We start from the raw sequence: 20799 nt of genomic DNA on the forward strand, positions 1-20799 counted from the left end.
TGGTGTAACAATGAGAGCGCTCTGCAAGAAGTGGGTCCAGTGCAGTATATTTAGGGGCTAGGAGGATCTCTTCGAGAAGAGTGGGTTCTTCCTGAACTTATTCTTTCAGTAAGAGTGGGTTCTTCCTGAACTTATTCTTTCAAGCATCCCCATTTTGTATATGAGAAATGAATTTTTGGAAATTTAACTACTTATACAAAGTCACACAGTGAGTAGTACAGCTGGGATTCAAACTAAGCAAACTACCTCCAGAGCCATGTTCAAGTCTGCGTTAACTTCTACCAGAGTTCACTTCACCCAGGACATTAACTGGAATTTTACAGATGAGAGCATGGATAACACATGGCTAAACAGGACTGACACCATGATTCAGACTCCTGGACCCCTGCCAGCACCACAGCTCACCTCCACTGTCCTGCGGGAGAACAGCCGGCCCATGGGAGAGCAGATCCAGGAGCCTGAGTCTGAGCATGGCTCTGAACCCGACTTCTTACACAAGTAAGTAGTAAAAATTGGTTTTCTTGACATAAAGAAATTAAGAAAAATCTTTTCATCAGGCCATTTACAGGTCAGTTTCTGGGAAAACAAAATCACAAATTAAGGTTAAATAATTTACATAAGATAATAAGTTACTCAAAGTCCGGAGACTTTTAAATGCGTGATGTCTCACTAAAAGCTACTTTCACTTAGAGTTTGCACATTCATCGGGCAGGTCTGTTTCTTCTGAGGGTCTGGCCTAGGAGACATGCAGGTTACTTCCTTGGCAAAAGAGCTTATACTAGTCTGAACACCAAATAAGTAGACTGTACTACTTTTATCATCCATTTAATTAATAGTACTTACCTTATTTAAGCTTATATTTATTTTAACAGTTTGAAGACTAAAAATTAAGATGTTTGATAAATTTGGAGAAGTGGTAGAATTAGTTGCCCTTTTGCTAAGAGAAAATAATAAAGATATTATCTTTTTCCATAGTAGCAATTAAAATGTTTTCTAGTACCAGGGCTCTGAAAAATGTGATTGCATGACTTTTGCTATTAAAAAAACAAAAACAAAAAAATGTAACTTTTTCTGTTGTTCTCCATCCGACTTTGAAATTCTCTTAGCTCTTCATTTGTGTTTCTTTTTATCTTGGGGTGACTTACTCTGATGGATAAAAGAGAATTCTCACTCGAACTCAAGAAATTGAGCTGGTTGGAAATGGAAAGAGGCAGTGTAAGAGTACCCAGTCCCTGGGTTTTCATAAGACATCTTTCCTCCGGGGATTTTCTTTAAAGCTGAAAGGATGGTCTGCCTCCCTTTCCCTACTGTAGGTTTACAGGGTTTATCAAAGTGGTGCCCCACCCAGGTATGTAAAGAAAGCTGCCTAAAAATCATTGAAGTTTAGATCCTGTAAAAGTCCCAAGAGGCATGTTTATTGCAAGTGTTCATGTGCCAATACAAGTATTGCGTACAGGTGCAGAATTTGCCCAGTATGCATCTAACTCCACATCTCAGAAGGACAGGAAAAACTATCCCCTTTTCAACTATGGAGGGTTCTGAGCTACCAGGACAGCATCATTTCTGTCCCTTAGGAGATTGGCTGCCCAGCTAGGAACTCTTGTGAGTACGACAGCAGCTGATACGGGGATCTAAGAAGCACTCATTTGGCAGGGTCTTGGGGAAAGAAGCTGATAAGCACCTGTAGGGGAGAAAAACATTTTTCTCTATTCGGCCCTGGAATAAATGCAGCTAACTCCCCCTACATGGGGAATAGGCCAGCCAACTGTAGCCTCCTAACATCGGACTTATTAGCTAATTCTGTTATTTGCTGCCACAAAATGAATAATAGTGCTGTCTCTTAGTCCTCAGATGCAGATCTCTTGGTTAGGACAGCCAAAATTAGAAGACTTAAATCGGAAGGACAGAACAGGAATGAACTACATGAAAGTGAGAGCTGGAGTGAGGCATGCTGTGTAAGTGACATACCCAGTATCCCAAGAACATGACTGCGATGCTGGTCCTTTTGCGGAATGACTCGGGATCCTCTGATGTTTGGTCTTAGGAGTTAAAATCATAATTCAGATCTGCTGTGCAGCATAGGACAGGAATGGAGGCCTTCGGCCCTTGAGCTGACCATTGTTTCAATCCTGTGCTGCTACTTGCCAGCTATGTGGCTCTGGGCAAGCTCTAAAACCTCTGTGCTCAGGGCCCTTATTTGTAAATTTGGGGTAAATTTGGGGTAATAGGAGTACCAACTACTTAAAGTTTTGTGGGAATGGATACATAGCTATATAGATGTTAACTGCTATTACTGTTATTGCATTTAAATTGTACTTCTTTCTAATGAATTGAGATGAAATTTTGAGTGAATGGAATGATCTTTAATTAGAATTCAATATCATAATTTGTGCAGTCTATAGGTTGTAATTGGAAAGTGTGCTTTCATTGGTTAGAAGACCTAATGTAAGAAAGAGCCAGGACTCACTCCAAATTCAGTGATTCAGAACAGCTTTCTGACTGGGCTTTTCCTTATCAGTCGGGGCTTAATGGAGGAAGATGCTGAGCCCATCTTTGAAGATGTGATGATGTCATCCCGGAGCCAATTAGAAGATATGAATGAAGAATTTGAAGACACCATGGTTATTGATCTGGTAAGGAAATGCAATACATTTTCTTTTGTTAAAATATGTGAAGGTGTTGGTTAGAGAGGAAGGGAAAGAGATAGACACATCATCGTTTGGCTGCTTCCTGCATGCCCCCTCTTGGGGATCGAGCTTTGACCAGAATCAAACCCATGACCTCTTGGTTCATGGGTTGATGCTCAACCATTGAGCCACACCAGCCAGGCTGGCCTCTTTTACTTTAAATCGGATACTGACAATATACACTGTACTCCAACATAACCTAATAATGCAGAATATGGACTAGGTATATTAAGACATTAACTTTGTCAGGAATCCAATTTCCATCCATTGGAGATATATGTTGAAGGTAATTATAGGTGAAATGACTCAATGAAACGAGTTTTAAGTTGGGTGACGGGAATATGGGAATTCATCCATTTTCTCGGTATTAATCCACTAGAGTTGCCATAAATACCACTGAGTGGGTGGCTTAAACAGCAGAAATCTGTTTTCTCACTGTTCTGGAGGCTAGAAACCTGAGGTGAAGGGACCAGTAGGGTTGATTTCATTCTGAGAGCTCTCTGTATTACTTGTGGATAGCCGTCTTCCTTTGTCTTTTCTTTCTTCTAAGGACACAAATCATAATGGATTAGAACCCATGACCTCCTTTTACCCTAACTCTCTAAAACCCTATCTCCAAATAAGTCACATTCTGAGGGTTAGGACTTTACCATACGAATTGGGAGACATGATTTAGCCTGTAACATTCTGCTTTCTATATTTTTTCCGTGAGATCACGTCACTCCACCCTTTCACAAGCCCCTCATCTACCTGCCGTGGGGAATTTAGTGCAGTTTTGTCACCTGGCATTTGATCAGTTTTATAGTTACGTTATGATCAAAAGGAATGTTCTATGTTTATAGGCCCACAAATTTATAGGCATTTACATATTCAATTGATCCAGTTATTTTCCCCCAAAAAATGACCTTTAACAGTACTGTACATTTATGGAACCATCAGAAATACTAGCTGCTCATTACCGCAGTTCGTTGTATTAATGTATCTCGGGAATACAATGAAGTGATCTGGCTTCTCTTTCCAGCCCCCGTCAAGAAATCGGCGGGAGCGAGCAGAGCTGAGGCCGGACTTCTTTGATTCTGCAGCTATCATAGAAGACGATTCAGTAAATGTTAAATTATTACTCCTTTTTACGTACGGTTTCTGGGTCTTGTTTTTTTGCATGAAGTTAATAATTGTGTTTTTCATTTTCTAGGGATTTGGAATGCCTATGTTCTGAAGTCTGAAGAAAATTTACAAATATGGAACTCTATTATTTAGAGCTAGAGGCCTATATACTGTGATAGCTTGTATGGGGAATAAACACTTTTGGTGTGATCTGATTTGTTTTTTAATCAAATGATTGAGGTCAATCCCCTTGTGCAGAGACAGAAGAGGAGCATGTAACTTACCCGAGGGAGCGGTGGTGACCATCACCTGAGAGACTGGCCTGGGAAATCATTTGTGCCCTGACATTGGACTTGCCCAACACAGATAGACGCGTTTTTCTGGAAGGAGGAAAAATTTTAAATTTTTAAAACAGCTGTCAAGATAAACACTGTTATACACCTGTTTTATGAAAACTCAGCATTGAGTAAAAAAAAAAATATTTTTAACTTTATTTTCCTGTTGTACAATTTAAAAACCGTTTTAACATTTTGCCTTTTTATGTTTTAAAAGCTAACCATTTTTATTAAACCTATGAGTAAGCAGCTCATTTTAATTGCCGAAGAGTGTTTTGGAGCTCACTGGATTTGGTTGACCTTGTGGAATACAGAAATATGGAGGAGCAGAATATTGACAAGCTAAGATGATCTGACAGTGCATCTCTGCCAAAAACCACACGCCCTCTATGGATATGGATTCCCAGATTTTATATACTCTTGAATAAAAAGGTTTATTTTTATTTATAACGGGCATAAAATAAGAAATGTCCATGCAGCCATTTTTCCAACAGATGCTGTACACCATTCATTTTATATAGAATAGGGAAATTCAAATACAGTACATTTTCTATTGGTATTTGTTCTGTGCATTTTTAGCAACTTCTACCAGCAAATAAAGTATTCTCAGTAAAACAAAAATGGTTCTCAAGTTATCAGTTTGCTGTTTTTACCACTTATTTCATGCCCTGCCAAATTGAAGTTACATGGACTTCCATTTTCTTAAAAAGATAATCACAAAGACTCCTTTGCCATGCAAAAGTCATCTTAAGTGTAACATAACTGTGTCTACTTCCCATGCACTTAATACCTTTATGCGCTAATTTTGTGAATTAAGTTTACTGATTATAGAAGTATGTGCTGCATAGAAGTCTGTGCTTAGAGGGTGAAGTTCCTAAGCTTACCTTGAAATACAGCTACATTTCAGTGTTAAATGTGCATATTGAGAAATAATTCTTTTGGGGAAAGAAATTATGAATCTTCAGGACGGCCTTCAATGGTTTAGAGTTACAGACTGCTTAGACCTTTTATGACTTGCTGCTATTGTTTTTAAAAGCCCACTTAGTTGCTTCCTTTCTGATTTTTAAAGTAAACCTCAATTTCCAAACCAGTCCATCCATAACTGTTTCTGAGCTCGTTTTTAAAGTAGCTGCAACAGAATCATGAGGTTTGCCCTTTTTATAAAAAATGAAAAGCATTTTTTAAAATCTGTGCACCCAATGATTATCTTTTGTCCAGGAAAGCAAAATGGGTTTTCTTCATCCTTTTAGTAAGCAAAACAAATTTTTCTCAACATTTGGGTAGTTCTGAAAAAACTCAGTTGCCAAAAATGTCTTACCTGCTAATTTAGAAATCCTGGGCTCCAGTTAGGGGGCTGGGGTCTTGCTTTCTTCCAGAGATGTGGACTTCCCTGGAAATGAAGGGGCAGGAATGACTGGACAGGCCGCCACGCCTGCCCTGCCTGTGGTAGTGGCCAGGAAGCAAGCGGAGGTGCCCCTGCACACGCACAGAGTGATCTCGTGGGAAACAGATGCTTAGAGTGGCAGACTGCCATGCAACTAAAAAGGCTTAATATCTACTCCAATGGGTTCCCAGTTCAGTTTAAAATCAATCAAAATTTTGTATTTTCAGTGTCTCCTTGATTGGTTTTGCTAGTAATTCTGTAAATTGTACATTTGCAATATGAGGTTTTTTTCCTTTTGTACAATTTGAAACTGATGCTTCACCTTTACTTTAATAAACTATTCAAAATCAGGCTGTGGTAGTCATACTATTGTTCCTACTAGGAAAGCTTTAAAGATTTTCTGTCCTGTTGCTCTTGAGAGTTTGCTCTTTCAGATAATTGTTAAATGGCAAAATTACTGTCTTGGTGAGGTTTTTTTTTTTTTTTTAAGAAAGCAGAAATTTACAACTAGCTTGTTAATTTCCATTCATTCCTTGGATTTCCCATGAGAGAACTGGTGACCAAGTTGCCTTGGTTTCAAGGCTGCGTTTTGGAGGCAGCATCCAGGGACTGTCCACTGGTCTATAGCCTGGATTCTCCCCTGGCCTGAGGTCCAGACCCTCGGTGGTCCTGTAAAGAATGGATTCTGCATGGCTGTAGAAGAAAGGGTTTTTCTTGATGCTGGTGCTGGAGAACATAAAGTGTGACAAGAGATCACACACTTTATGGGCCTGGCCTTGTACTGTGGGCTATGTTCATTAGGTGGTCCAAGTTTGCAGAAAAGGCAGAAATGCAAGGGATAAATCAGCAGGTGAGCTCTTAAGGCAATTAAGGAGAGAAGGTGATGAGCAGTTTGTCTCTCTGGCAGCTCATCTTAAAGGGTATGTTTATAAAAGAAGAGCAGGGCTTTATCCAAGTGTGAGTACTTTGGGACAAGCTTTTACTTAACTGTGACTGAGTCTATCAAACACAAAACAGCATCTTCTTGGGAAACAAAGGCTTAGTGCCAATGTGGGCTTCTCAGTATGAAGAGCCAAAAACTCTCATAAGCTTCCATCCCTATTCTCCTACAGTGGTCTCTCAGGCTGTATTTTGAAATACAGTTTTCTGCTCCCGAGAACACAAAAGTCATTTCCCACCAGCACGGTAGGGACATGATTAGAACCTGCTGCCACATCTGCCAAAGTGTGTTGGCCCCAGACTGAGATACTATGCCTATGTAGTGGCCACAGCTCTTGGCTTAGAATGGTGGGAATCCCAGACTAACAGGTGCGAGAGAACATAAAGACCAGTCCTCAGAGAATACAGCCACAGTTCTCCAGAAATACAGTGAAACAGAGGGACCTGAAATGTCAAACAGGTAAGGTCTACACTGGTTCCAGAGTGGGGTGAGGGTCCTTCAGAGGCTCCTCTGAGTGGGAAGACTGCATCTAAAGCACCAGCATCGGTGCATCCAGAGGCAGGGAACAGCTGGGGAGGCCAAGATGCGGTCAGAAGGAAAGCCGGAAGAATGTCTCTCTAACAAGCACTGGAAAGCTGCATGTGGGTGTGCTCCCCGTTACGCTGGCAGCACAGATGACTGGCCATCATGGATCAGGTAGAAAAGTTTTCCCAATCCAGTAGCTTTTTGAGACCCTCACAGAGCAGACCACCACTTCCCATTGCAACCCTTAGAAACTCATCTCACCTCATCATGTCTTAGGTAACACTGAATAGCTTAAATGCCAGGCTTGGGGTTCAGAAAGACCTGCCTGGGTTCAAATCCCAGCTTCGCCCCTCATTAGTTGTATGTCTCGGTCAAGTTGGTTTACTTACTTGGAGTAGGGAAACCTGCAGTTTCTACCCTCTACAACTCTCAGTCTATAGACAGATGCTTCCCAGCATTCTGCTCATTGACCCAAGTCCTCTCTGGTCACAAGAATCAACTTTTTTCTTTTTCCCCTGGAGCTGAGACCACCAGTTGGGAAAGGCATTCCTGCACAGCAGCCAATGCCAGTACTCACTGTCACCGTTCTCTGGGCATCTGCCGGCCACGGAGGCTGGTCTACTTGACAGTTTCCAAAGTCGCAGCTTCATGTTTCCTCGGCCACAAGCTTGTTTTTTGGATGAAACTTCTCACACTGTCTCTACTCCAAGGCTTCCTAGAAGCCTCCTGCCCAAATGCTTGGCTGGGCTGGCTTCCCTATTTTAGCAGGCCCAGGCACAAAGCGGCTCAGCATCCAGATTTCACAACCTGGTAGAACACAAGCTTGTGTTTGCTCTTACTCTTGACATGGACTACATACAAATAGATCCAATCCTAGCTTGGCTGAGCCCAGGCAATGTTAAGCTGTTGTGACTAACCTGCATGATTCTTCTAAAAGCCGCGTGGTCTGCTGCGCCTCCTCTCCCAGCTTACAGTGTTCCTGTTGGTTCTGTTCTAGGAGCCAAAGAGACGCACAAAGAACCTCTGGCCAACAGTCTCTGCCCCTCAGGAGCTTGCCACCTAGTTAGAAATTCAAATATATTGGGGGGTGAGGGGGCAATCAGGTGCTTTAAGAAAAAAGAACCTGCTATAAGCAGAATCAGTTCACAGTTTAAGGTGAACTCATGGAGATGTCAGACTCTTGAGCAAGAACAGACTACAGAGCAAGTGTTCCAAGGTGAGGCAACAAGACTGGGCTCCAAACACTCACTAGGCAAGCAAGGGAGGAACACACTTCATTGTGAGCCGAGGGCTTTGGAGACCGGTGTGTTATCTGCGGGAAGTGCTAGAGCAGAGGAATGCAACAAAATCTGGACCTGCCGTTCGTCTATTAATTCAGAACAGGCTTAGGAGGAGGCCGTAGAGGAGAGAGTCAAGACAATTTCAAAAACAACTAGAATGGAGAGTACCATTCTCCAACTGGAAAGGGAAGGAAGATGCTCAAAAGAAATGTAAAACATAAACTCCCTAGGACTTCTAAGCCTGGCCACCTGGAATGGTGTAGCTGGTAGAAACGGGGGAATGTCGATGATGGTCACATATTGGCGTTGGTCAAAATGAGCTTAAAATGATGCAACATCCAAGCAGGGTTTACAGAGCTTTGGAGCCAAGGGGCTGGGACAAGGGAAAGCTGTCAGCTGTGGGGCGTCCTGAAACAGCACTCCATGGCTGGTCTTTCTGCTGAAACTACTTAGAATCTCCAGTTCTGCATGATTAAGGCTTTACATTCTCAATAAAATAGTCTACAAGGATGGGGAAACAGACAAAAGACCCAAACACATAACCACCCAGTTAATAATCCAAATAACCATGTACCTTCTTCAGTTTGAAGACAGAACTACAAAAAAGTCTTGAACTTTACCTTAGGTTTTATTGTTGATATAGTTGTAGTGGTTCTGAAACTTTTATATTTATTGTAGGATTGAGCAAATGAGTAAACTATGTTAAAGATAATGGAAGTCAGTTTTATCACTGTGGGAGAAAACAGACATAAGTATGGAATGGGGGAAGGCAAAGAAAAACCAGTATGTTAGGTTTGAATTAAAACTCAGTATGAACTCACGGTTTTAAAATTATATATAAAATAAATGCATACTTACACATATAAGTTCCCCACATACATGTATATCTACATATTTGAATCATTTCCAGGTCTGCTGAAAATAGAAGCAATGACACCCCAAAATCAACGTAAACATCAGCCAAGTATAGCTTCTAAATGACATCTAAAAGAAACCAGGGCTCTTGGAGAAATCACTATACTATGCCAGAGCTACATTATGGTGTCAAAAAATAAGGAAGTGGACAAAAAATTACTGGGACATATCAAAAGCATCAAGCCAGCTTGAAGGAGCTCCCAGAGGCTAAATTAGGAAATTTTCTGCATCAAAATAAATAACATTAAATTTTAAATGAATCCAGGAGTCTAAAGTTTTATTAAACATTTATAAAATACCTACAGTGTACCAAACACATATTTTAATTACGAATAGTATATGGCTCCCAATCTCAGGAAAGTAACTCTTGGGGAAGGTAGGGTAGGGACAGAGCAAGGAGAAAAATATAACTAATGTGGGCTTGGAAATTTGATAGGGTGATGGCATAGTAAGAAAAATTATTTCAGAAAAAATGTTTAAAAAAATCAAGAAGTCAAAGCTAATACTAAAACAAAAACAGAAGAAAAGGAAGTTCTTTCCAATCGAGTACAAGCTAATAAAGGCAGACATTGTGACAGGGTTAGAAATGTGGTATTTTACAATCAATGTAGAATAGAATTCATCATCAATGAATACTAAAAGTACAAGATAAAAGTTTGTTGACAGACGGGCTTTTAAAAAGTTTCCAGATTAGTTATTTATTACAAAGAGAAAATGGTAACCTTTGCAACCACCACCTTAACCAAGTGATCTGAGTCAACTTCACCAATAATGGGAAAAACTAACATCACCTGTTTCCTAATGTGACACACGGAAACACACTCATATGTATTGTTCTTACCTGAATCTGAACATCCAGAAACAATCAGACAAACCCAAATTTAAGGACATTCAACAAAATAATTGGCAAACACTTCAAAAATGTCAGTCATGAAAGACTATGTAAGATAATAAGCCTTGTTTCCTAGGAAATAAACTGATATTTGGGGGGAACAAAGGGTCAGGGTTTTGTAGTTTATTTTCAAATGGGCCAATAAAAATAATGATTATAAATTTATGGAAGAGATGAAGCAAATGTAGAAAATGTTAAGAATTGAAAAATCTAAATGAAGGTTCTACAATACAGCTTCTGCAACATTTCATAGGTTTGAAAGCTGGGAATGTATTCTGTTAGATACACACACACACACACACACCTCATTTAATTCGCTACAAATCCTGGAGGAATTAAAAGATAAGGTGTATTATTTCAAAGCAAGGAAATTGAAGCCTAAGCAGATAAATACTTTACCCTGAAACTCACTCTCTCACCTGTGGAGAAAAAAATTTAATTCTTGGGGAGAAAAGAAAAATAATACTGAGGTGTCAAATAAGGGACAGCTCTAGGTGACAATACTATATATTATGTTTCTAGTTTTCCTGATTTTTCATATTTCTACCATAAAGAAAGAAATGTATGCTCAAAATTATACCAATTAATATTTTTAATAAAGCAAATAATTTTACAGCAAATGAAATCTTTCTAGAATTTAATAAACTTGGCCATTCCAAGTAAATTCTGTGATTTAGATTCAGTGGTTTCATGATTGCAAAAAAAAGAAAGGGATGAGTTCAAATGACCAGGCAGTAATTAGCTCCTGGTTTACTTTCCTTTGATTCGTTTACAATGGAATATTTGCATGCTTCCTCCAAGGACGTTGTACCTTCTTGCTGGCTAAAACATCCAGGTCACTGCAGATTCGGGCGCGTGTAGAGGAAGGCTGGATGATGTCATCCACAAACCCTGGTGAGACACAAAAAAGGGCGATCATCTGCATCCCCAATGGTGCCACTCTCCAATCTTGTGCTCCATCTGGGCACCATCTCTGGGACCCAAAATGTGAGCTGGACCCAGCTTGATATAAGAGGGGCTGGGCCCTCTGAACTCTCTCCTGCATCCCCGGAGCTCCCCTATTCCTCTGGCAGGTCCCCAACTTAGCAAGAAAAGGAAAATGTGACCCTCTCCCTGCCAAGATGAATTCAATAGGAAGTAAATAAATGTGTATTTTCAAAAATAGCTACAATTCCTCCCATTCCTGTACACAAGTCCCTCTACAATGTGACACTGACAGTCCTTCCTTGAAGAAATAGATTCTGGCCCTAGCCTGTGTGGCTCAGTTGGTAGAGCACCCTCCCATGCACCAAAAGGTATCAGGTTCAATTCCCGGTTAGGACACACCTAGGCTGCAGGTTTGGGTACAGGAAGGCAACCAATCAATGTTACTCTCTCAAATAGATCAATACCTGTCTTTCACTATCTCTTCTTCTCTCTAAAAATCAATAAACATGTCCTCATGTGAGGGTTAAAAAAATAAAAAATATGCCTGGCCAGTGTGGCTTGGTTGTTGAGCATAGACACATGAACCAAGAGTTCACTGGTTCGATTCCCAATCAGAGGGCATATGCCCAGGTTGCAGCTCGATCTCAGGGGGGACCTGAAGAAGGCAGCTGATCAATGTCTCTCTCTCATCGATGGTTATACCTCTCTCTTCTCCCTCTAAAATCAATAAAAACATGTTAAACATAAATAAAATATTAAATAAATAAACTTAAAAATATGTAGATTCTATTTCTTTACCTGGCTTTATGACTTGCCACAAAATGTGGCAAAAGTGACATTGCAACTTCCAAACCTAGGCCTCAAGGTTCTCCTCTCAGCTTCTCCTCTCAGCCTTTTGTGGCCCTCAGGCCACATGGACGAGCCTCAAGAATAAGAAACCATATGGAGAGAGTCTAGCTAGCAGCCAGCACCAACCATTTAAGAGGCCACATTGGACCTCCAGCCCCAGTCAAGCCACCAGATGACTACAGCTGAATGACTGATCCCAGGCAAGACAGCAGAAAAACCACCCAGCTGAGCCCAAACCAAATCACTGATCTACAGAGCCATGAGCAAAATAAGGGGAGGAGTTATTTTAACTCACTCTGTTTCATGGTGAAGTTTTACACAGTACTAGGTAACTAAAAGAAAAAGAAAAAATTTAACCATTTCAGCTTACATCCTGGTTACCAAAGCAGCCTATAAAGGCCCCACTTAAGTGATGATTGCCCAGGGACAACCCCTCCCCTTAACAGTCTCCAGGTTCGACTGTAATGGCAAAAGGCAGTTTATATGAGACCTTTTGGAGAAAAAGAGTGAGAGCAGCTGACCCAACAAATGAACTATGCTGCCATCCCCACCACAGTTCCTACCTCTCACTGCTGCAGGAAAAGGATTGGCAAACTTGTTGATATATTCTGCTTGAGCATCTTCCACATTCTCACGTCCTTTGAAAATGATCTCCATAGCACCCTGTCATGAGAGGGGTAAGTGAATTTCAATGGAGATTCCAACACATCTCCCTCAACTCATTAACTCATTATCTGTGGTTGCCAATCTCTTGTTAAATCAAAGTGTACTGAAGTAAAGGGCTAGCTCCAGGTGCCAGGCACAGAAATGGGAACTGCCTGGAGTCAGCCATCATGATTCCATGATGGGGCTGTGTGATGGGATGCTCAGCTGTGGCCCCAATAACAGGCACCCAGGCAGAGCCAGGAGCTTGTTTCCCCAGATTCCATCCTACTATCAGCCAATTGCACTTATCCAAAGACGTGTGGCCTATTTTCCACTATTAGATCCATGGTCTCCTGCATCAAGGGGAAGTAAAATGCTGTTTTCCTTTTTCATTATCCTGAACTCTGAGTACAAAATCCTGTGGCCAGAGGATGGCACATTGAATTGCAAATGAAGACTGTATGAGGAATTGAAAAACAAGCCTTCACATCAGAATCCCTAAAGTCAGCTCAGGGGGTGGAGTGTATAGTTATCTGGTTCAACACCAACAGCTATTTCAAAGCAGGAAAAGGAGTGAGGAGCAGGCTGAGCAACAGGAAGTACCTTGCCCAAAGTCACCAGGTTGAGAACAAAACAAAGTCACCAGGGTCAGTTCAGCTTCTATGGGCTCCAAGGAGTGGCTCTGGGGCCCTCCCTAGAGAAGAGGTGGGGTGGGGGAAATGTCCAGCGGCTCCTTCAGCTGACTCATCTCTTTACTGACAATCTCCAAACCCTGAGCATGAGATAGCAGCATGGGCCTGAAGTGAGAGAGCAGGACAGGAGGCAGAGCTGGCCTTGGGGCCCCAGGAGGGAGACTTTCCAAGTTCCAGGCCCCATCTCCCTGGAGTCTGGGTCCATCCTGGGAACCCTGGTCGCCCTCCAACATTTCCCAGCTGCGCTTTAAGCTCCTGCTGGGCGGGTACAGTCTCTAGGCCCAGGAAACAGGAAAGCTAGAGAGCCTCACCTTTGCTCCCATGACTGCAATCTCTGCTGTGGGCCAGGCATAGTTGGTGTCGCCACACAGGTGCTTGGAGCTCATGACATCATAGGCACCGCCATAGGCCTAGAACGGACCCACATGGTGAATGTTAGAGCTTGAGTCAACCAGATCCTGTCCCTGACAGATCCCAAGAATCCAAATGAAATGAGGATGAAAAGAAGAAGAGCCGCCCGGGCTACTGAAAGCCCAGTGTGTATGAGGCCAGGGGGCCAGAGCAGGGAATCCCTGGGCACAGGCCAGCAGCCTTCACAGTCAACACCACCGTCATTCACAGCTTCTTCCCTCTGCTGTTTTCAGTTCCCAGAGATGACCATGGACATCTCTGCAGGATGAGTCCCCAAGTATCTAAACGCTGTCCTCACACGATCTTCTCAGGGTGAGTGTACACTCCTCCTATCCCCGCTGAAACTCTTGGCAGATCTCCCACCACGACCGTGACATCAGGAGTGGGCTCACAGGCTCCGGGGCGGGCTTCTCACCTTCCTGGTGATGACTGTGACTTTGGGCACAGTGGCCTCAGCGAAGGCGTAGAGGAGTTTGGCGCCGTGCCGGATGATGCCCCCGTATTCCTGGGCCGTGCCTGGTAACGAAGAGGAGTTACTAGACATCCACAATAGCCCTCACAGGGTCTGCCTGCCGCTCAGCTGGGAGGTCTTTCCTGCTCCCCAAAAGGCCCGGAGAGGAGCAGCCCTCGCACAGCCCCATATTCTGGACAACCAGACTCTGAAGAAACCACAGATCTTCAGGGAATTTGCAGAATCTCCAAATGAAGTGGGGATCTCAGGGGGACAGCCACCTCTCCTGGCTCCCGCCTCTGCCGATGACTTACCAGGCAGAAAACCAGGGACGTCGACAAAAGTGATGAGCGGAATGTTGAATGCGTCACAGAATCGGACGAAGCGAGCCCCTTTCACCGAAGAATTGATATCCAAGCATCCTAGGAGAGAGAGATTGTCCATGCTGAGCTTCCGGGCAATCCCAGTTCCACTCTGTGGGCATGTGCTCTCCGCAACCGCCTAAGAGCTGATATCTATAGAGGCACCATAATCTCCTCTTCAGAGAATGGAAAAGGGGAACTCTCACACGCCAGGAAAAACAGGGCAGACAAGAAAACCCACCTGGCACTGGCCGGAGAGGGCCTGGGAGTGGCCTCAGTGCTGGGAGCACAGCCCGTGCAGACTATCAAGCGCTGCCTCACATTGAAGGACTGCTGCCATCTGAGGCCCAGCCTCGTTTACCCCCGTGGACTGCAGTGGGAGGTATCACTCAGGAGCTGGTCTTAAGAGTCCCTGTAGCTTGAAATCAAATCCTGGCCCCTCCAATTACATCTATGTGCCCTTGGGAAATGACTTGATGTTTCTGAGGTGAGGTTCCTTACCTGCAAAGTAGGATATTACTACCTCCTACCAAGTTTATAAGGATTAAAGGAGAGGGCATCTATAAAGTAGCATGAAGTAGAGTCCAATTACTAGTAAATCTCCCCTCTTAGAACAATTATCAACATATTCTATGAGGCCAGCACTACCCTGATACCACAGAAAAAGGATATTCATATTCCTGGTTGTGCAGTTCAGACCCTCCTCTGACCTTTCTCCGCTAGCATGCCACCAGTCATGCGTAGACCCCTTGGAGGATGAACAAGGAGCCTAAGAGTGGACTCCCTTGCGTGACTACTCCTTACGCATTGACCCCTAGGGATAACATCTAGGCTTCCGTTGTGTTCCAGCTCCAGGCCCAGCCAGACAAGTGAGCCATGGCTGACCTCAGGACCAGCTGCACTGACCAATGGCACCCTGCCCTACAGGCCACCAATCAGTGGAGACCACGACCCTGAAAGGACACACCTGGAAAGCTACACACCAGCAATGAATTTGAAACTAAAAACACACCATTTACATTAGCACACCCCACAAAAAGTACAATCTGACAAAATAAGTCTAACTAATTACATAAATCTAAGAGTATACATATAAGATATATGTGAGGAAGACTACAAAACTGATCAAAATAAAAGAACCAATTAAATGGAAAGAGATTCCACGTTCACAGATAGGAAGACCCAATATTGTCAAGAGGTCAGTTCCTTCCAACCAGATGTTTAGGTTTAATACGATTCAATCCAAATCCCAACAAGTATTCTGTGAATACCAACAAACTGATTCCAAACTGGGCAAAAGTGAATATCAACAAACTGATTCCAAACTGGGCAAAAGTACCCAGTTCAGCCAACACAATGGTGAAGAAGAACAAAGTTGGAGGACTGACAATACCCAATTGTAAGACTTACTATAAAGATACAATAATCAGGATAGAGTGGTAATGGTGAAAGAATAGAGAAACAGATCAATGGAACAAAACAGAGAGCCCAGAAATAGATACACATAAATAAAATCAACTGATGTTGAAAAAGAGCAAAGGCAGCACAATGGCATAAAAATAGTCTTTTGAACAAATGGTGCTGGAACAACTGGAAACCCACAGCAAAAGAAATTGATCTATATATAGATTCTACTTTTCACAAAAATCAATTCAAAATGGATCCACAGACCAAAATGTAAAACACAAAACTATAAAACTCCTAGAAGATAACATAGAAGAAAACCTAGAAGACCTTATGTATATTGGTAAATTTTTAGATATACAATCAAAAGAATGATCCATTAAAGAAATAATTGGTAAGCTGGACCTGATTAAATTAAAACCTTCTGCCGAAACCGGTTTGGCTCAATGGTAGAGCGTCTTCGGACTGAAAGGTCCCAGGTTCGATCCCATACATGAGAGGAAAACAGTGTCTAAGGTCCCCATTCCACACTCCCAACCCCACCCAGAGCACAGACCTGGCTGTGACTCAGGTCTGGCCATATCACCAGAAAGCTGTAGGGCACAGACACAGCAAGATGTGTTAACCTGACACATACTCTGTATCTGGAACCATTGAAGGCACTGAGATTAAAACTGAGTTAGACACCAACACCCTGCCCCCAGGGAACTCAAGAGTTTCATGGATGAGTCATAAATCTAGCTGGAGGGAACAAAAAGCAGACCTCTGAAAAAGTTAAGTCCTTACAAGTTCAGGAGGAAAGTTACCGATAAACACTTAAAAAACAGGCAAGTATAAAAGAAGCATCGGAGAAATGAACATTACAAGAGAAAAGAGCTTTCAGAAGAACATCTATTGGAGTTTTCTCTTCGGCTTGGAAGACCATGTCGGAGGAAAAAGCCGAAGGCAGACACCGAGGGCCAGGCAGCCCTGAGCCCCCTCCCTCCACCTGATGTTTATGAGAGCTTCTTCCTACCTGAAGCCACGTTAGGTTGGTTGCCGACAATTCCGACGGTCCTCCCATTCATTCTTGCAAAACCAATAATGATGTTCTTGGCATAATTGGGCATGATCTCAAAGAATTCCCGCTCATCAACAACCTGCAGGGATAAATGAACTCCTGAGCTCAAACTGATAAAGAACAAGATACAACTAACTACATTAAAAATTACAGAGCGGCTAGCAGCCATCCCACCACAGGCTCTCCAAGGAAGCAAGACGACAGACAGAGGGGCACCCTCTCCCTGCTGGATGGGAAACCCCTGTGCATACTGCCAGGGGAAGATACACTAGTACAGCCTTTTTATTATTTTTTGTTGTTAATGTTTTTATTGACTTGAGAAAGAGAGAGAGAAACATCACTGTGAGAAACACTGATCGGCTGCCTACTGCACAGCCCCTACTGGGAATTGAGCCCACAACCTAGTCATGTGCCCTGATTAGGAATCAAACCAGCGACCTTTTGATGCATTGGACAATCAGGAAAGCCTTTTTAAAAGGCACTATTTGAATTTGGCATGTTTTATAAAATATTTTTGTATTGATTTCAGAGAAGATGGGAAAGGGAGTGATAGAAACATCAATGATGAGAGAGGATCAGTGATCAATTGCCTCCTACACAGAAACAGCAACCTGGGCATAGGCTCGGGCATAGTCTCAAACTGTGACTTCCATGGTTCATGGGTCAACGCTCAAGCTCTGAGCCACAGTGGCCAGACTGACTTCGGCATTATTCATTATACTTTTTAACTTTATTTTTAAATCATTTCATGCTTCTATAAAAATTTCTAAAATCATTTTTTTAAATGTATATATCCTTCACCCAGATTCCCCATTAACATTTTTAATATGTTTTTACTGATTTTTAGAAAGAGAGGAAGGGAGAAGGATAGAGAGATAGAAACATCAATGAGTGAAAAACTTCATCAATCAAGCTGCTGCCTGCATGCTCCCCACTGGGGATCAAGCCAGCAACCTAGGCGTGTGCCCTGACCGGGAATCGAACCAGTGATTCACATGGGTCAATACTTTGAGTACTGCCTTACATTCTGGAATTACCTTATTTTCAAGTTCTTGTATTTTTTTTCCCTTCCTCAAGTGTTGAATTAGCCCCTTTCTCCGAGGGACCCACATTCCTGAAAGGGGAAAGTGTGTGTGTGTGTGTGTGTGTGTGTGTGTGTGTGTGTTTTGTCCTAAAGGAGCTGTCCTAAGGACAACGCGCACGCACACATGCACGCACACACACACACACACACACACGCTATCCTAAAGGACAAAGCTAGGAAATCCACAGGCACACACACTTATGTCTAAAACTGATATAAAAAGCCATGAATGTGTACTGATAACTCTAATTCTAGTCCAATTCAACTACAGTATTCATTCTACAATAGCTCTCACCCTTCAACATTCATTAACTCCTTTCTTCTACAATAGACACTTTACTACCATTATCCTCAAAATGTACTTACATATTATATCCTGAACTACAGCAAAAATGGTTTCAGACTGGCTCACTCATATGACTGCAAAAGCACAAACCTAACTAAAATTCAGGATTTCTTTACCACTATTTCTGTCAGTAAACTAAAGGTAGTTTTATTTTAAAGTTTTTACCCGAGTCTCATTGTATGTCTTTGCCTTCTTTGTCAAATATTAATTGACAGAAAGTCATGGGTTTATTTCTGGACTCTTTATTCTGTTTCACTGATCTCTGTGTGTTTTTATACCAGTAACATGCCATCTTGATTACTATGGCCTCGTAGTATACTTTGATATCAGGTAGCACAATACCTCCAACTTTGTTCTTCTTTCTCAAGATTGCTGAGACTATGCAGGTTCTTTTGTAGTCCCATATAAATTTTTGAAATATTTGGGTTCTAGTTCTGTGAAATATACCATTGGTATTTTGATAAGGAATTGCATTTAATCTATAGACTGCTTTGGATAGTACAGACAATTTAATGATGTTAATTTTTCCTATTTAATGAGCACAGTTTATGCTTATTTGTATCTTCCTTAATTTCTTTCTTCAGTGTCTTATAATTTTCCTAGTACAGGCCTTTTACCTCCTTGGTTAAACTTATTCCTAGGTACTTTAATTTTTTTCTTTTTTTGCAGTTGTTTTTTAGTCTCTCTTTCTGATAGACCACTGGTATATAAAAATGCCACCGATTTCTGAATATTAATTTTGTATTTTCTGCAAAGTATTTTAAAAAACAGATAATTCCAATGCTGTTTAAACTGTTCCAGAGCATAGAAAAAAGAAAACTTACAAATTCTCTTTGATACTTTATGAACTGTGCCTCCCCTTCTCCCCCCAACACAATTTATAGGTTGAAGCTGAACCCTCAACGTGACCATATTTGGAAATAAGGCCTTAAAGGAGTTAGGGTTAAAGGGGATGATATGAGCTAGACTTATTCTGATAGTACTGGTGTCCTTACAAGAAAAGAGACACCAGAGACCACTGGTTCCATGTGCACACAGAAGAAAGACCACATCAGGACAGAGCAAAGACCACCACCTGCAAACCAGGACAAGAGGCCACACCGGAGACCAACTCTGCTGGCAGCTTGATCTTGGACTTCTAGCCTCAGAACTGTGAGAAAATAAATTTCTGTGGCTTAAGCCATCAGTCTGTTATGGCAGTCCTAGAAGTCTAATACATGAAACAAGTACAACATTGACATCAAAACCCAATTTTAAAATACCTAAAAAAAAAAATCAATATCACATTATGTTGATGCAAAAATCCGAAATAACACATTAACAAGACATAACAAGATAGAATTATAAATAGATCTAAAGAAAAAAATAACATGATCACCAAAAAATGCTGAAAGCGCATTTAACGAAATGTAATACCCATCCCTGATTTTTAAAAAGCAAGCAAACAACAACAAAAATTAATATACGCCCTAACTGGCAGGTTTGGATGAGTGGATACAGCCTTGGCCTGAGGACTGAAGGGTCCCAGGTTCTATTCTGATCAAGGGCACATGCCTGGGTTGAGGGTTCCATCCACAGTACGGGGCGTGCAGGAGGCAGCCAATCAATGATTCTCATCATTGATGTTTCTATCTCTTTTTCGCTCTCCCTTCCTCTCTGAAGTCAATAAAAATATATATTTTTAAAAAATAAATTACATTAAAATAGGAACCAGTGGTAGCTTTCTGAACATGAGAAAAGATATAATATTAAAAAAAACACTGCCCTAGCTGGGTTGCTCAGTTGCTTGGAGCATTGTCCCGTACACCAAAAGGTTGCGGGTTCAATTCCCAGTCAGGGCACATATCTACATTGCAGGTTCCATCCCTGGTTGGGTGTACACAGGAGGCAACCAATCAATGTTTCTCTCTCACATCAATGTTTCTCTCTCTTTCTCCCTTTCTCTCTCTAAAATCAATAAACATATCCTTGGGTGAGGATTAAAAAACAATAATAAATAAATTTTAAAAACACTAAGGGCAGTCTATCTACAGTTAGTGATAAGATGTCCATTATCACAGTCATTACTTATTATTGCATTTGGTAAAATATGGAGGTGAGACAGGCTAAGCCTCTCCTAAATGAGATTGGCATTTCCCTTAGTTACTCCTCAAGCCCTGCAACCAATCAGCACTAGACAAAATGGACACCAGCAGCCACAGGGACCTGCTTTATCAGCAAGGACCCTCCCAATCCTAACACATCTCAGGTTAGCCTCAGAACAACCACTGCATGACCTTACCCTCATTCTAATAGTAAAAAACCCAGCCTGGGTGGAGACTTAGGATGCTAATAAAACATGTATCACATGTTAGAGCATGTAGCTCCACTGCACCTACAAGAGCCAGCGCTAGCCCACCAAAAGAAGGATCCAGAGGATGAACCTAAAGAACAAAAAAATCCGGCACTAAGGAAGCCAGATTCCAGCCGCAGATGGGGAGCCTTGCTATTCCAACAAAAAGGTACA

At 41.9% G+C, this 20799-nt stretch overlaps 2 protein-coding genes across 2 annotated transcripts in view; one reads left to right on the plus strand and one right to left on the minus strand.

Moving 5' to 3' along the window:
• STAG1 (STAG1 cohesin complex component) overlaps positions 1-5860 on the plus strand; it is a 240384-nt gene extending 234524 nt beyond the window's left edge. Inside the window, exons 30-34 of the mRNA XM_084901751.1 lie at positions 324-498; positions 1845-1955; positions 2519-2633; positions 3709-3789; positions 3880-5860. Coding sequence (XP_084757877.1) covers positions 324-498; positions 1845-1955; positions 2519-2633; positions 3709-3789; positions 3880-3903 — 506 coding nt within the window. The 3' untranslated portion in view covers positions 3904-5860. The remainder of the gene's footprint in view (positions 1-323; positions 499-1844; positions 1956-2518; positions 2634-3708; positions 3790-3879) is intronic.
• A 4776-nt stretch (positions 5861-10636) lies between these two features.
• PCCB (propionyl-CoA carboxylase subunit beta) overlaps positions 10637-20799 on the minus strand; it is a 45779-nt gene continuing 35616 nt past the window's right edge. The window contains exons 10-15 of the mRNA XM_084901785.1: positions 16819-16942; positions 14352-14459; positions 14002-14102; positions 13487-13585; positions 12402-12501; positions 10637-10953 (exon numbers count right to left, since the gene is read on the minus strand). Coding sequence (XP_084757911.1) covers positions 10832-10953; positions 12402-12501; positions 13487-13585; positions 14002-14102; positions 14352-14459; positions 16819-16942 — 654 coding nt within the window. The 3' untranslated portion in view covers positions 10637-10831. The remainder of the gene's footprint in view (positions 10954-12401; positions 12502-13486; positions 13586-14001; positions 14103-14351; positions 14460-16818; positions 16943-20799) is intronic.

The sequence above is a fragment of the Pipistrellus hanaki genome (genome assembly GCF_964339955.1).
Source record: "Pipistrellus hanaki genome assembly, chromosome: 13".
Taxonomy (NCBI): domain Eukaryota; kingdom Metazoa; phylum Chordata; class Mammalia; order Chiroptera; family Vespertilionidae; genus Pipistrellus; species Pipistrellus hanaki.